The sequence below is a fragment of the Nelusetta ayraudi genome, unplaced genomic scaffold (genome assembly GCF_046127955.1).
Source record: "Nelusetta ayraudi isolate G7.1 ecotype Tasmania unplaced genomic scaffold, CSIRO-AGI_Nayr_v1 ptg000011l, whole genome shotgun sequence".
Lineage (NCBI taxonomy): Eukaryota > Metazoa > Chordata > Actinopteri > Tetraodontiformes > Monacanthidae > Nelusetta > Nelusetta ayraudi.
The window spans coordinates 24,668,734-24,681,285 of NW_027466061.1; the positions used below are offsets into that span (position 1 = coordinate 24,668,734).

At 46.9% G+C, this 12,552-nt stretch overlaps 1 protein-coding gene across 1 annotated transcript; it reads left to right on the forward strand.

Moving 5' to 3' along the window:
• Positions 1-1,893: 1,893 nt before the first annotated feature.
• On the forward strand, positions 1,894-9,699 carry LOC142885529 (organic cation/carnitine transporter 2-like). Its single transcript, XM_076022088.1, has 11 exons — positions 1,894-2,148; positions 4,365-4,547; positions 4,741-4,844; positions 5,833-5,987; positions 6,083-6,254; positions 7,291-7,423; positions 7,497-7,603; positions 7,782-7,996; positions 8,287-8,469; positions 8,556-8,691; positions 8,830-9,699. The coding sequence occupies exons 1-11, from the start codon at positions 1,942-1,944 to the stop codon at positions 8,888-8,890; spliced, it is 1,656 nt and encodes a 551-aa protein (XP_075878203.1). The 5' UTR covers positions 1,894-1,941; the 3' UTR covers positions 8,891-9,699.
• The last annotated feature ends 2,853 nt before the right edge of the window (positions 9,700-12,552 follow it).

The following is a 12,552-nucleotide window of genomic DNA, read 5'->3' on the forward strand; positions in this document are numbered from 1 at the left end:
ATATATATATATATATATATATATATATATATATATACATATATATGTATATATATATATATATACATGTACCGTTTATGAACACACAATATTACACTATAATACTGGCAATAATAATTTGACTTCGATTTCTCTTTTTTGTAAACATCTACTGAGTTCAATCACAAATCAAAAACTCTCACCGTCGTGGTCTCTTCGGGGTGGGTGGTAGCGGGAAAGAACCTGCCACTGGCCATTGTTACCTCTTGTTCTTGAAGGATTTTGATCAATATCTGAAAAACAGTTACATAATTCAATCAGATCTTGTGATACTGTAGGCGTCTTATTTCACCTCTATATATATTTTCTCGTATGCTTGTGGCCTCCACAATCATCCCCAGGAACACAATAAACAAATTCACCTTTTTAAAGTTATAACTCTGTAAACACACATACACAAGACTGACAGCATTTTCATTTACCCGCTGGTTACTAAAATTCAGTGTCCTTAGCTTTAGATGCTGTTTTAGGTTAAGTAAGGTTGAAGGATTCTGCCAGAAATGCACCCTGCTGTGGTGACGTTGACATGGTTGTGCGCTTCAGCCTTTCCCCTTTCTCAATAATAGAAGGGTGAAACTGGAAGAAATGATTTATAAATCAGGTGCTCACCTGTCGGACGGCTGTCCTGAGAGGAAGGAGCCACAGAGGACCCTGGTTATTATTGTTTGTTTGTTTATTGTTATGCGACGTAAAAGGTCAACCAGAAAGGGAGCCGAATTACCATGCTGAAACACTCATATCGCTCCCTAGTGTGAGGAGGAGGATATATTCTGGTCAGTAATTCTACTTTCACAGTAGCGTGCAAACTGGCACATGGACTGAAGTCCGATTAGATGCAAAAGCCTAAGAGTTGATTAAGCTGTCTATGTAATCGTAGTCACTGAAACTCCCTCCTGTTTGCTCTCCTCGGCCGAGGAATTTAATGAACAAACTGCTCAGCAATGTTCAACATCAAACTATTGTGAATTTTGTTGTCACCTCCCCCAAAAAAGGATCATGTCATGTTGTGGCTTCCAATAAGCTTCTTCACTGTGACTGGAAGGAGACCAACAGTGAACAGTTCCAGATGTCTATGCATCTACTTCAACTTTTCTGAGAACGTCGGGCCGCACTGGGCTCGCGATCAACTGCAATAAGTACAGAATGTTTTGTCCGGGCCACTGATAAATAATAATAATTCTCTCTCAGACGTTGCAAGAAGAGGACCACCACCAGGTAGCAACAGTTGACCTTGAGACTGCAGAGAAGATCATACAGATTTGTGTGACGGCACCTCGCAGAAGCCGAGCAGCCCCTGAAAAACAACCTGCTGCAAAAAAAATACAAAATGACAATCTGCCTACAGTTTCATGTTGACCCACAACTACAGTCTACAGTGGTTGCACTCACTTAGGAGGAACTTCCAGAGGGCTGTGAGGACCTTTACACATTCTGGCCTCAGCTCCTTGGTTGAGGCTAGGGCCAACTGCTGCGGTTGCACTGAAGAAGGGGGTGGGGGGTGGGGGGTGGAGGCTTGGGGGTCAACTTGACGGAGGGGGCAGGGCGTGGTATTTAGGGTCCTCAGCTATGCTGAGTGGCCTGCAGGCCTACAGTCTGAGTTCAACGTCATCCGTTCCTCAGTTCCTGCCAGCTCAGCTTAGCTCTGTAGTCACTCTGCCTTTTTTCAGGCCGTGCTTCCTGTGCAGGCTGAGCAGCAGGGACTTGTTAAAACGTTGGCCAGCATCCTTCTTTTTATTGTTTTGAGCACCTTTTATTTGGTGGGAGCGAGCGTGGGCAGGAAGGTTCCTCCTCCTTTTTCTCCACCTCCTCCTCAGCCTCCTTCTCCTTCTCCTCTAGCAGTGCTGCAGTTCTGTTTCTCCACACATATTTTTAACACCCGAGCCTGACGTGCACGGTGCCATAATGAGGGACTACGAAGAGACGACGGCCTTCCTGGCTGAGTGGGGCCGCTTCCAGCAGGTAGTGTTCTTCCTGCTATGCGCCAACTCAGTCGTCAACGGAATCAACACTTTCTACATCGTGTTTGTGGCCGACACGCCCAGTCACCAGTGTCTGATGCCGTCGCTCAACCTTAGCCAGGCCTGGGCCAACGCCACCATCCCAGTGGAGGTAAACTGGATTCGGGGGCAGGCAGTGGAAGGTCTGGTGGTGGTGGTGTGTGTGTGTGTGTGTGTGTGTGTGTGTGTGTGTGTGTGCTTTGCAAAGATTCTGCTGCTCTGAAGCTGACATGCACTGGCTTGCAAAAGTATTCATACCCACTGATCTTTTCCACATGTTGTCATGCTACAACCACAAACAAATATATTTTATTGGAATATTATGTAAAAGACCAACACAAACTGACATACAATTGTGAAGTGGAAAGAAAATTATACATGATTTTAAAAAAAATGAAAAATAAAAAACTGAAAAGTGTGGTGTGCAAAAGTATTCAGCCACCCTGAGTCAACACTTTGTGGAACCACATTTTGCTGTGATTACAGCTGCAAGTCTTTTGGGGTACGTCTCTAACAGCTTTGCACATCTAGAGACTGAAATTCTTGCCCATTCTTCTTTGCAAAACAGCTCAAGCTCAGTCAGATTAGATGGAGAGCGTTTGTGAACAGCAATAGTTCCAATCTTGGCACAGTTTCTCGATTGGATCTAGGTCTGGACTTTGACTGGGCCATTCTAACACATGAATATGTTTTGTTTTAAACCATTCAATTGTAGCCCTGGCTTTATGTTTAGGGTCGTTGTCCTGCCGGAAGGTGAATCTCCGCCCCAGTCTCAAGTCTTTTGCAGACTCCAATGTTTTTTTTTTCCAAGATTACCCTGTATTTGGCTCCATCCATCTTCCCATCAACTCTGACCATCTTCCCTGTCCCTGCTGAGGAGAAGCACCCCAAGAGCATCATGCTGCCACCACCATGTTAACCAGTGGGGATGGTGTGTTCAGAGTGATGTGCAGTGCTAGTTTTCAGCCACACACAGCGTTTTGCATTTAGGCCACAAAGTTCCATTTTGGTCTCATCTGACCAGAGCACCTTCTTCCACATGTTTGCTGTGTCCCTCACATGAGTTCTGGCAAACTGCAAACGGGACTTCTTATGGTTGGTTTGTTTTTTAACAATGGCTTTTTTTCTTGCCACTCTTCCATAAAGGCCAGCTTTATGCAGTGCACGACTGATAGTTGTCCTATGGACACATTCCCCCACTTGAGCTGTGGATCTCTGCAGTTCATCCAGAGTCACCATGGGCCTCTTGGCCACATCTCTGATCAGTGCTCTCCTTGTTCGGCCTGTAAGTTTAGGTGGACGACTGTGTCTTGGTAGGTTTCAGTTGTGCCATACTGTTTCCATTTCGGGATGAGGGTGTTGTGGAAAAGAGCAAAGATACCGATGCAGAAATACTGAGTAAATAAGTAATTTAATGAACAGAAAATAAAAGATCGGAGCTCCGAGGCACAAACACAGTACAACCAACAGAACGGATGCAGAAGTGCAACAGCTCGAATGAATGCGAGTGCAAGTGCAAAGAGGAAAGGAAGAAGAAGGTCTTTAATACAGTGGACCGGGAGGGGAAGAGATAAGGAGAGGGAAGAAGAGAAAAACAAAGCACAGAGAATCAGCACAAGCTGACACATTTACAGCTTCCTCTGGTGGACCACGAGGAGAATGTCTCGAGAAGGTTATACTATGAAACTAACAGATTACACGTGCTACTAGTGATCATATGACACAGAATACAACAGAATAAAGAATAATCCAAGAATACATATTTTCCATTACAAGGGAAATCTTTTTTTTAGCCTAAGCCTGCTTTACATTTCTCCACAACTTTATCCCTGACCTGTCTGGTGTGTTCCTTGGACTTCTTGATTCTGTTTGCTCCCCAATATTCTCTTAACAAACCACTGAGGCCATCACAGAACAGCTGTATTTGTCCTGAGATTAAATCACACACAAGTAGACTCTATTTAGTCATTAGGTCAACATTCAATCATTCAGCGTTCATCAGGCAACTTCTGAGGGCAATTGTAAGCACGAAGAGGAAAGGGGGCTGAATACTTTGACACACCACACTTTTCAGGGTTTTTTTGTTAAAAAAAAAAATAATAATAATGTTTAATTTTCTTTCAACTTCACAATTGTATGCCACATTGTGTTGGTCTTTCACATAAAATTCCAATAAAATAAATGCATGTTTGTGATCGTAATGTGACAAAATGTGGAAAAGTGCAAAGGGTATGAATACTTTTGCAAGCCACTGTAACTGTTGCTGTTGTTGATGCTGCTGCTGGTTCTGTTGTTGATGCTGCTGCTGGTTCTGCTTACCTCCGCCAGGTGGTGAACGGCAAGGAGGTGCTGAGCAGCTGCAGCAGGTACCAGCTGGACCTGGTGAGGAACCTCTCAGCTCAGGGCCTGGCCCCCAGTAGGGACGTCAACCTGACGGAGCTGCAGCAGGAGAGCTGCCTGGACGGCTGGAGCTACAGCCGAGATGTCTACCAGTCCACCCTGGTCACCCAGGTCAGCTCTGACATCATGTGTGTGTGTGTGTGTGTGTGTGTGTGTGTGTGTGTGTGTGTGTGTGTGTGTGTGTGTGTGTGTGTTGAGGACAGAACCTCAGCTCAGGTTCTTTGTGAAGAGCTGCACTGAGTTCGGAGTTTTTTAGTTTTTTATTTGTGGAAGGACTGACTGTTTGCACGTCAACCCGCTGCAGTTCGACCTGGTGTGCAGCGAACGCTGGAAGCAGCCTTTTACCTCCACCGCCTTCCTGCTGGGGGTCCTCTGTGGCTCCTTCTTCTCAGGACAGCTGTCCGACAGGTGAGCACCTCCTCCTCCTACACCATCTCCACATCCTCCTCCTCCTCCTACACCATCTCCACATCCTCCTCCTCCACCACCATCTTCACATCCTCCTCCTCCACCACCATCTTCACATCCTCCTCCTCCTACACCATCTCCACATCCTCCTCCTCCTCCTACACCATCTCCACATCCTCCTCCTCCTACACTATCTCCACATCCTCCTCCTCCTACACCATCTTCACATCCTCCTCCTCCACCACCATCTTCACATCCTCCTCCTCCTCCTCACCACAAAACTTTCTTAGCTCTCAGCCACAGTCTGTGTTCTGAGCAGCAGCGTTTTCATGAGGAAAAACAGCCTGACGGAAAGAGAAACCGTCACAGCTGCTGTCTGCTCTTCATTAGCAACTCCCCCAGTTGTTGGAGGAGCTGAGGATTTTGTATCGCTGGCACCACACCCTGCTGACTGACTGGCTGGTTGACTGACTGACGGTCTGCTCCAGAGCTCCGGGCCTTAGCCCAAAGCTCCAAACGACAATGTTTACGGCTTTTTCCCCACACACACACATGGTCATATTTTTATGGAACTGGAACAAAAGTCAATAATCGCCAGCCAAAATATGCATCATTAAAACATAAAATAAAACAAATACCACAGCTGAGTATCAGGGCTACAGTGTTTTAGAGAAATTAAACCTAAAAAACATCAACAATAAAACAATAATTTCTTGTTTAAAATGTTGAAACTGAGCCACCTTTCGATATGGTTCAAGATTCAACAACGTTCAACGAGGTTTTGAAGCCTCCTCTGAAATTGCACAGTGCAACAGCCTCGCAGCTGTAAAGGTTAAGGCGACTGCAGGATCTTCACACAGATAGATCAGTGACCAGTCTGTTTTAGCCCCGCCTACTCCTCAGACTGGATGACAACTAGGTCAGGACCACCTGAGGAGGTGGGGGGGGGGGGGTCTTCTCAAACCTGTTGTCATTTTTCTTCCTGCAGGTTTGGAAGGAAGCCCGTCCTGTTTGGGTCCATGGCGCTCATGTCCACCGCCATCTTGCTCCAGGTCTTCTCAACCTCCTGGACCATGTTCTCCATTCTCTTCTTCATCAGCGGAGTGGGACGGGTCTCCAGCTACATCTCAGCCTTTGTCCTGGGTAACAGTGAAGCCACCGCACCGTCTGTCAGGGACAGCTGTTGCACTGGAAGTTGTGTAGCCCTGTTTGTGTTGTGTTTCTGTGTGCGTTCTAAGGTACTGAGGTACTGACGGGTAGAGTCCGGGTCCTTTTCTCAGCCCTGGCAGTCTGCGTGAGCTTCTCCCTGGGCTACATGCTGGTGCCGCTCCTGGCCTTCTTCCTGCGGGACTGGAAGTCTCTCGTGTTGGCCGTGTCCCTGCTCAACCTGCTCTACCTCCCCCTCTGGTGGTAGGTTTCCACAGTACACCGCTCCCTGGCCTCCAAATCAGCCAACTGCAAGAAACCTAGCTGTGATTTCTGATTGTTAATAGTGAAATTTGATTGAAACCAATTGACAATGTTGTAAGGACTTTATCTGTGAAGGTGCTCAATGGTCCAGATTATCGTAGTACTTTATGATCTATTTCAGGCTACTGGAGTGCTTTTGGCATCTTGAAGACCCTTGGCCTCTTGTACAATCATACTTGGCCACAAAAGAAGTGGATTAAGATGGAACATTGTGATTAGATGTGGATTCAAAGTCTTTATCGCTGAAACACCCACAGGAAGAAATCCGGGTTGATTAAAATAATTTGAAGGCTTAATATCTTGAACCTATGCAACACCCTCTAACCTTCGGCCCTTGAACCAGATGAGGAAAAACTAGAACTTTGTGCAGAAGAGGGATCTTCCCTTCTCCAGGACAGTGAAACAACAGCAATACGTGTCACATCAGCTTATGCCATTAAACAACCATTATCTGCAAAGCGTCAAAGAAATTTATCACTAATGCTGGTAGTCCATAAAGACTTTTAGTCCATTAAGTCTATAACGTCCATGAATACTAAACCAATGTTAGTCGACAAGGGCTTTGATTCCACGACTGGAAAGAAGAGTCAGAGTGTCAATGATTCAAATAGAAGAAGGTGGGAACCAGATGAGGGTGACAAGGCTTCATCTCTGCATTTGATTTGTTGGAGGAGAGTGCAGGTAGAGGGGGGTGAAACAGTCATGCAGATGAGCTGCTATTATTCTTGTTGATGCTTGTTTGTATCTCAGCCCTGTATCATCGGCAGTTTCATCTCAGTTTCTATTAATATTCTGAACCCTGAACCCTGAGGAGGGTTGAGCATGGCCTTTGTGTTTGTCTGGTTGCATATCTATTGTCTGTGTTTAAATGTTGTGCTGACAACAAATTCTACCATCTTGGCTGTGTGGTCATTAAATAGTCAATCAATCAATCAATCAATATCTGGCTGACCTTTCGACCTTTGGGCCCCTGCAGGCTGACCCCAGAGTCTCCCCGCTGGCTCCTCTCCCAGGGCAGAGCTGCGGAGGCTGAGGCCGTCCTGAGGAAAGCTGCCAGGATGAACCAGGTGGAGGCTCCTGAGATCATCTTCAGGGACCTCAGTCCAGCTGTAGGTCTGGTGCACCTTCAGCGCCAGGTGTTGTGGCTCTCCAGTGACTGTGGATGTTTCTGCTGCATTCAAGGTTGACGAGCAGCAGCAGAAGAAGGAGCCGACAAAACACCACAATGTCTTCCACCTGGTGAAGACCAGCAACATCCGTAGAGTCACTCTGATCGTGTGCCTGGTGTGGTCAGTGTCCAACCTTCTGGGACCCCCAACAGCCCCAACATCTGCAGCCTGCACTGCAGTTGACAAGAGAAAGAATCTGATTTGTCCACTAGCAGGCAGAATCTCTTCCCCAGTGGGTTTTTCAAAAGGCCCCTCCTCCTTTTCCCAAACACTCTGGCTTTGCTGTTCCTCCTCGCAGGTTCACCATCAGGACCGGATACTACAGCTTGTCCTTCAACACCTCCCAGCTTCATGGCAACCGCTACATTAGCTGCTTCATGTCGGCGGCGGTGGAGATCCCGGCATATGTCTTCATCTGGCTAACGCTGTGGTTCCTCCACCGCCGCCTGTCCGTCATCTGCATCCTGGTCATGGGCGGAGTTTCCCTGCTGCTGGTCCAGCTGGTACCTGAAGGTACAGTGACCTTCTCAAGACAATGATGATGATGATGATGATGATGATGATGATGATGATGGCATGGAATTTCCTCAGCTGGCCACCGCCCCCAACTGTGTGTGCCTCTGATTGGTTCTTCCAGTAGGAGCTATGAACTTGCAGCTCCAGTACCGCCGAAGTTCTAGTGGCCACTGGCGATACCTAATGTGGACTTGCACCAGCTAGTGATTTCCTGTGGTAACTACAGCTGACTAATATTGTTTTTCCTGACTTCCTGCTTCTTTTTCCTCTCCTCTTCCTCCTACCAGGCCTCCCCTCCCTGGCCGTGGCTTTGGAGATGCTGGGGAAGTTTGCCATGACTGCCGGTTCCTCCCTGATGTACGTCTACACCTCGGAGCTCTTCCCCACCGTGCTGAGGAACACGGCCACAGCGGTGTGCAGCATCCTGTCTAGGGTGGGCAGCAGCTTGGCCCCCTTCCTCTTCCAACTCTGTGAGTGAAAGCGACAGCGGGACGATGGCAAACAGCCGTAACACTTGATCAGCTTGACGTAAGATCCTTTTTTTTGTCGTCCTCAGCATCTGTCTTCCACTCTCTACCCTACGTCATCCTCGGCTTCCTGTCTGTGGCCTCGGCACTCACCGCATTCTTCCTGACAGAGACGTTTGGGAAACCACTTCCTCAGACCATTGACCAAATGCCAAAGATGGAGAGGTGAGGTGGAAATGTGGTGACTCTGCTGATTCTCTGTCAAAAACATGTTGTGAGAGCAACTTTCAGCTGATTACTGCCTTTGAGGGCTCAGTTACTGAGCGTGCGTGCGTGTGTGTGTGTGTGTGTGTCCGTCCACAGGCTTAAGTGTCCCGCCCACACTCGCCGTTCCACACCAGGGAGGGTTTCTGAGCTCCTATGATTCTCTCAGCGCTCCTGAATACTTTCAGTGGATTTTATCTTTCATTTTATGCATTCCTTGTTTTATTGTTTGCTGTTATAACGGTAACTGTAACCTGTCATGCCAGTTTAAATGGTCAGACATTTGATAACGTTGCATTTGGCTTTTGTGGCCCTGTTTGCACTTGGCCACTTGTAACTGTTTTGGGGGATCGTATCACGAGTGCGCGTCTTGAAGCATCTGTTCGCACATGGCATTAACATGCGTCTCGGGCGTGCCACTTGTGATCGCATTAGTGCATTTTTAACCACTAGGGGCAGTAAAGCGCAGACTATGGCTAGTTTCACCTGAAAACGAATAAGAATCAACTTCCTGTTTGCGGACTATATCAAGTCACTCGTTTTAATTCTACTGCAGCTCGCGCACTGCGTATGGATCGGAACGAGGAGTAACGACTGGTGGGACAGAGTGGTGAAGACTTCATTTTCGGATCAACAGTGGCTGGCAGATTTTCGGATGCAACGTGGCACACGTAATCTCATATGTGGGAAACTGCGACTGCTGCTGCACTGACAAAATACGCTAATGCGTAATGAAATTTATTATCATCCTAATAAAAGAGTCTAACAAAAATGATTTGTTTTCGCTTCTTGTTTGTAACTTTATAATGACGACGCCGGGAGGTGGGGCGCCGACCAAGTACGTACACAGGAGAGGTGAGTGGAGTAGGCGGTCGTTAATGTGGACTGAGATCGCATTCTGTTCACACGTCCGTGAGGAATGCTATGCGAAGCGAAGCGTCGAAACCACCTCCCTGAGGTGGTTTGAGTATTCGGATGACAAAACAGATTTGGACTGTTTCCACTTGGTTACTTCGTGTGATTTTTGCCGATCGGAATACAAAAATCGCTTGAAATGACCAAGTGCAAACAGGGCCTGTGACTGAAAGTAATCAAAATACACTGAAGCAGCATGACACTCTGGACTCCCACAATATTCTCAAAAAACAGGCATGAGATTTGAGAGCAGTTTACAGTTTGTTGTGGAAGGTGGAAGGTCAAAGGTTGAACTGGCTGCACCCACTAGATCAGACGTCAGTGTTATTTGACCAGCCAAGTTAATGCTGCATTAGATCTTTTAATCAGTCATAGGTTTAACTACCTTTGAAAAGTTTTGGCAGAGATTTCTGCCTTCTTCAGAAAGTGTCACTTGGTGGCATGTGTGGCACGTCTTGGTCAGCTGGTGTTTATGGAGGCGTGACCAACCTATTGGTTTTGGCAGGTTGATCATGCCTCCTGCTGTCCATTTGCCTTTCCAGGACGCTGCTCCAGATCCAGCGCTGGTTTTTATTGGATTCTATGCAGATGGCTCTGGCCTTGTCAGGGAGCGTACATGCTCTCACAGACCTGGAGCAGCATCCTGGAAAGGCCAACAGACAGCGCGAGTTGTGAGCGACCTGTCAAAGCTAATAGGTTGGTTTACACTATGGTGACAATTTAATCAGTCATAGGTTAACCCTACATCTGATTAAAAGAAAGATTCACATCCATTAAAAACTGAAGACATAATAAACACAAATGATAAATTCTGCAGTAGAACCGGCGGCCTCCCTCTTCTTGTTCCTACAGCTCACAATCTTCCAGTCTTCCTCCTTCAGTGACCGTCTGTGACCTTCAGTTCTCACTGAATATTTCATAGTCAGGCATCAGCAGCGTCTGCTCATGTTATTGTTTGCATTCTAAGTTTTTGTCCGTTTTGGAGGGAACCCGGATCCCATCAAAAGGATGTACGTGGTTGACATTCATAACAGCAGCTTGTAGCTGATTGTTGTTTTTGCACCCTGATGTTTGTCTTTGGTTTGCACTCTGTTCATCATCCTGTTATTTTGGTTGACCGCACTTGTTGATTGTTAGAATGACGGAAGGAATGACTGAGCAACGACTCCAGCATTGCTGTTAGGCTGTATCAGCTTGGCTCGGCTGGGCTCGGGTGTATTTCCATTGTAACTCGGTTCCAGGTCTGCATTTGTGGAGTCACCACAGAGCCAAAGTCCCTTGGCATCAGTCAACAGTTTTACTGTTTTTGACAATAAACTAGTTGGGCTTAAAATATGGCCCTGGTAGACAAAATATAGGAGGTGAAACCATTGCTTGGGTCACAAAATAGTTAATGAATGAACAACAATAAACGCACAACATTCAAAGGCCACTCAAAGCGTGAAACTGTAAAACAAAGAACCGGTAAGAACAACAGCTTAAATCCACTGATGCTAACATGCAACAGGGCGTTAAACCACTCCCAGAAGCAAAACCCGAGAGGCAGCATGAGACAAGACAAGCAGGATACACAGTTAGCATTGATGGGTAACAGTTTACCTCCATGAGACAAGGCAATACTTTTTAAAGAACCTAAAAGAAGACAGTTGCTTGAAATCGCAAGACACTCACAGTCCTCATACGTGTTTTCAAACATTGCCGTCAGCTCCTCTTCTTCATCTCTTGGAGGCTGTTGGAATCAGACGATGATGTTTGTGTGTGTGTGTGTGTGTGTGTGTGTGCGTGTGTGTGTGTGTGTGTGTGACTAGACTGAGCCTCACTGTGTCACCAGATCTGCTCCATTGTGTCTGATTTGGCATTTGGCAGCAAAACAGGAGGAGTTTTTGATGTTGCAGCACTTCTGCTGTTTTTTTTTTAGCAGAAAGAGGAAGGAAAGTCTGAGAGGCCTTGTGATTCTTGATTGATCCGAGGTTTGGAGAAAGGTGCCACCTGCTGGACGCTCCCTGCAGGCACTGCTCTGCCCTGCTCAGCTATGACGGTGACGGCGGACAAACAGGGTGTTCAGATGGAGCGTAAGGAGGTGACAACAAGTTGGGCAGGAGATAAGATTAGGGTTGCCACCTCCCAGATTTACAAATCCGGGACATCTCCGGGGGGGGGGGGGGGTGCGGGGGGGGTCTCGAGTCTGTCAACGGGGGGAAGATGTTCCCGAAATATACGGGACCAAGTGAAGTGCGTCCCGTCTCAGTTCATTACAGGACAGGTTTTTTAGTTGCCAAATATGGGACAATCGCGTATTTTACGCGAGGAGACCACAGACGGAAGTCAAATGAGGTTTTGTCATTTTCCCTAAAAAAAAAAAAACGGGACAAATTGTGTCCCTGGGAGAGATTTTATTTTTCCCGGGACAGGTGGTGAAAAAAGAGAACAATTCTGGGAAAAAACGGGACAGGTGGAAACATTAGATAAGATTAGATGAACATCAGGTGAAAGGTCTGGGTCTGTCAGTACTGTGAGTGAACATTTACCACCTGAGGCACATCAGGCACATGCTGCACATCCGGCTCACAGGACCACGCAGCGGACCAGTAACAGATCCAGGGGGACCAGTTGGACCAGTTGAGCCGCTTTGGTCTGACTAGGCAGTTCTTCTTCTCCAACAGTCTTTCCACGCTGGTTTGGTGATGCTCCTCAGAACTTCACTGAGCAGTAAAGTCTGAGGAACCTGTGCAGGATGACTGAAGAAGGACAGTTTCTCTGTTGAGCAACACTCACCATGCACATTCTCTTTTTGTGTGTGTGGCAGGGGGGATTACACTACTTCCTGTAGAACATTCACATACTTCATGTTGTAAGAGCTGGTTGGTGACAAGTGACAGGTTGAGTAGCTAAGATATCAGCTGAGAG